The following is a 3,937-nucleotide window of genomic DNA, read 5'->3' as shown; positions in this document are numbered from 1 at the left end:
AACCATCTTCTCAACCATGTTGATTTTAGAGAAGGCAAAACTGATGAAAACTTGTTCCCGTATGGAATATCAAAGACCTCGGATACGTTTATAGGTTTTTCCAATGTAAGATTAATATATATCGCATATATTTGATTGTACCAAAAATTAGTCGGATATACACACTTATTTGTTCTGTCTCTTAGCTGTCCATTCGGACAAAGGACTTGACGGCAGCTGTTTTCCTAGGATAAAAAAAGACAATTTTAAATATAATACATAAAATGCACATTGGTTGGACAGCAAACCCAAACCGAAATAATGACAACTCTTAAAAACTTAAAAATAAGTGTTAAAACTATCAATATCATAAATTTTAATAACATTAAAGATGATTTCCTAATGAGCTATTTTTATATTACTATTCATTTTTATAACCTGTCAAAGTGATATGTTCTTAAAAAAATGTTTTTTTCTATGAAATATTTTATATCGCTAAAAACCTGACTCAAAACAACTTACATTTTTTATTGCGCATGCTGTTGGTAATTCCTTTACCTTGGAATGGTGTCTATCACTAGTCACAGCTATAAAGTTAACATCAATCAGTGCTATAAATCCTTCTCCAATACCACTTTTACCTGCAAAGATAAAATCTTCACCATATTTTGGGCAAAATACATCACGAAAAAAATACTCTCCATTACAAATGTGACAAATGACATTTGCATACATTTTGCGAGGTCGATATGGCGACACCATGCCACTTTTTGTACAGAGTGTCCTTATATCGTCTTTTGAAACATTTATTCCTATAGGCACTTGAAAATCCTGAGATTCGGGGCAAGTGTCAATGAGATTGGTGTAACATTTCAACGGTTGTAAAACATCATAAGTACCAGGGAAGATAAAATGTATTTGACAGCTTTCATAAAATGAGTCTAGTTCTGTTCTACTGGAAAGCATGGTGATACTTTGCGTGGCGTCGGTATCTGTGCATTTGATAACCGCATCCCAAATTATAACGTCGGTATCTTCACCATCTTGTTTTGCGCATTCTATGTTTTTATAAATTAGTCCTGACTTTGCAGAATAAACGGGATAAAAACTGCCCCAGGGAGCAACATTTATATCACCACAGGATGAATTAGATTGGCCTTCCTGACTGCCCGATGAAATGTTCTGAACAGAGGAAACCATAAAGAACGACTGATATAAATGTTCATCTCTTGCTGGATAAGGCAATGTTGGATAAAGGCAAGAACGATCATGTTGAAACTTCTCCAGTTTTTCATTTATGTGATTTTTAGATAGCAATGCATCCGGAAAGCAACAGTTACCAGTTTCTGGGCATTCAGCTGAGCATGAGCATTCTGTAATAAAAGGTCAGTAATTATGAAGATCACATCCTCTCGACCCTTTCCGTCAAACTCCGGATAAGGATCTCGTACACAATAGTAATAATATACAGAACAGATACGGTATTTCGGTCAACGAATAGTAATTAAATGAGAAGAGTTGTTGACTGATTTATATTTCAATATAAAGTTTAAGTACACCTAAATTCAGTAAATTTATAGATATAAAAGTAGACGGTACATTATTTGTAAACTTCTGATCATGGAAGAAAACATATTGAAATTGATCCGGATTTGGTAATGATTGTACAATAGTGAGCGTTTTAAAATTGATTTTTATTATCAGACATATGATTAATAATAATTCTCCCGAAATAGACTTTATTTTTTTAGATATCAAATATATATACAATCTTTCACATTATACAAAGTTCACACCCTCTATTTCTGTTTACATCTAAAACTACATGGTAGGACAACTTTCAATCAACTATTAAATAAAATAATTAATCGATGTGTTCTGATTGGGACAAAATTGTTACTGGAATAAAGAACAAGAATATATGGTGCAAACAACGGAATATTTCCAGAAATAGAAATATTAATCTAATTTTGACAGCAAACAAGGATCCTAGCTGTAAACTTGACTAAAACTACAACCATGTCTCATATGATGCACATCAATTTAGTACCATACACTTTAGTACTTAATAAACATGTTAGTGTAAATGAATTGTACATTTAACTGTCGTCTAAGTTTTGTACCACTTTCAGTTGCCGTATCCAATTAATTTTACTTATCTTGCGCCTCTGGTTTATTATTATTATTATTTAATCTTTCATCATTTTTTCTAACAGAATAAATATAGATCTATATAATATTTTCATAACGCGCATTATTCTACTACAACATTTTTTTTTCTTTTACTTTAAAGCATAAATTAGATTAGTTTATGTGTAAAAAACATATATTTATACAGTTACCAGCACAACAAGATTCTGTTCCTGGTTTAAACGAAATGTCGTCTGCAGTTCCGGATGAGCGATTGCTTAAGCAAATGTCACTTCCGGGACAAAGATAGTTGATAATGTCCGGTATTCGTGACAAAACAGGTGTATCTCCGTTTGATTGACCATAACCCACATACAAACATACTAATACAAGTTGAAACATCTCTGCATTCTATTTGGGAAAAAGAAACAAAACATAAGTACGGTGAATTTAGAAATGATACATAACTTTTTTAGTTAAGGTCGTTGACTTCAAACCACTTGCCCCTCACCGCTGTGGGTTCGAATCCCGACAGGGACTTTGGATTCTTTCATGTGAGGAAGCTATCCAGCTAGCTTACGAACCGTCGGTGGTTCTACTCAGGTGCCCGTTCGTGCCTGAAATAATGCACGGAAGGGCACCTGAGGTCTTCCTCCACCAGTAAAGCTGGAACGTCGCGATATGACCTATACTGTGTCGATGTGACGTAAAACCCAAAACAAACAAACAAAATACCTTTTTTATTGCGAGGTTGATAAAAAAAATTAATGAAATAAAAAACGGTATTCAAATTGTAATTTAGAGATCTTTCCAGAACTTGATTACATATACCTTTCTATGGAATCCCTTGGTGATAAACAAAGTGGCAAATTATTAAATGTGCTTACAAGGGTATCTGACACTTTGATCTTCTGAAATATCCTAATAAATTATCAAAATGTTTATTTACTTACATCAGTATTTCCACGTCAAATGATAAGTAAGCGGAATAATGTTGCAATATCTTTTTTCACTGTTATAAACATTTGTTTATAAAATAAGACATATCGGTATATAGCCGATTTACTCGCCTAAGTGTGGGCGTGATGGGGGAGGGGTATTTTCATCCTCATGATTTCATTGGTTGGAACGTATATCTTTTGATACATATTTAGCCTATATCATAATGTATTGGTTCTAATTCCCACCATTTTCGGTACAACTAGAATACATCCGGGTAGTATGTCCAAACGCAAACATTAGTATAAAAAATAAGCATATGATCAATGTCAAAACTTTATAAAACATATATGATTAAGTTACACAGTATTTTTAGCAATAAAAAACGTTAACTATGAATACTATCACTTAGTAACACAAAATATCGACATATCTCGAATTATAATGATAGCACTAGTAAATAAAAACTTAGGACATATACCATCCTATCAGTTAGTGTATATAACACCAAACAAAACAAATTTAACATGTAAATAACATATCTAATGCATCTTTCAGTAATTGCCAGGTGAGTGAAAATATGGTCATTTTCTGATTTCAGTTCGAGAGATACTGTACATGAATATATTTTGTAAATTCTTTACGGCGAATAATTTCTTCTGTCCTGTTCAGAGTTTTTCTTTCATATTAAATATTTTACAGAAGGTATATAATAACAGGAAAATTACCAGAGTGGATCCCAGTGGATTGTCTCACTGATGAATGTGTAAAAGTCGTGTCAAACTCCCAAAGCAATACAACCCAACAGTTTATAAGACATTAAACTTTATGCAAATGCATGAAATGGGGGACGAAACTTTTTATGGAAAACCGAAATACGTTCCTTTTA

General features: G+C 32.8%; 1 protein-coding gene across 1 annotated transcript; it reads right to left on the bottom strand.

Moving 5' to 3' along the window:
- Positions 1 to 474: 474 nt before the first annotated feature.
- On the bottom strand, positions 475 to 3,189 carry LOC132753842 (uncharacterized). The gene is made up of 3 exons (XM_060744381.1): positions 3,063 to 3,189; positions 2,322 to 2,520; positions 475 to 1,352 (listed from the first exon to the last, which is right to left on the bottom strand). Exons 2-3 carry the CDS (start codon positions 2,509 to 2,511, stop codon positions 475 to 477), a joined length of 1,068 nt encoding a protein of 355 aa, XP_060600364.1. The 5' UTR covers positions 2,512 to 2,520; positions 3,063 to 3,189.
- Between the last annotated feature and the right edge of the window lie 748 nt (positions 3,190 to 3,937).

This window comes from Ruditapes philippinarum, unplaced genomic scaffold (genome assembly GCF_026571515.1).
Source record: "Ruditapes philippinarum isolate M1 unplaced genomic scaffold, ASM2657151v2 ctg3198_1_1_1_1, whole genome shotgun sequence".
In the NCBI taxonomy this organism is placed as follows: Eukaryota; Metazoa; Mollusca; class Bivalvia; order Venerida; family Veneridae; genus Ruditapes; species Ruditapes philippinarum.
This window is presented reverse-complemented; position numbering and strand designations above follow the sequence as displayed.

Coding starts and splice junctions, on each gene's coding strand:
- LOC132753842 (XM_060744381.1), bottom strand. CDS start 2,511: ATGTTTCAACTTGTATTAGTATGTTTGTATGTGGGTTATGGTCAATCA. Junction 1,353..2,321: donor AACAGAATCTTGTTGTGCTG/GTAACTGTATAA, acceptor CTTTTATTACAG/AATGCTCATGCTCAGCTGAA.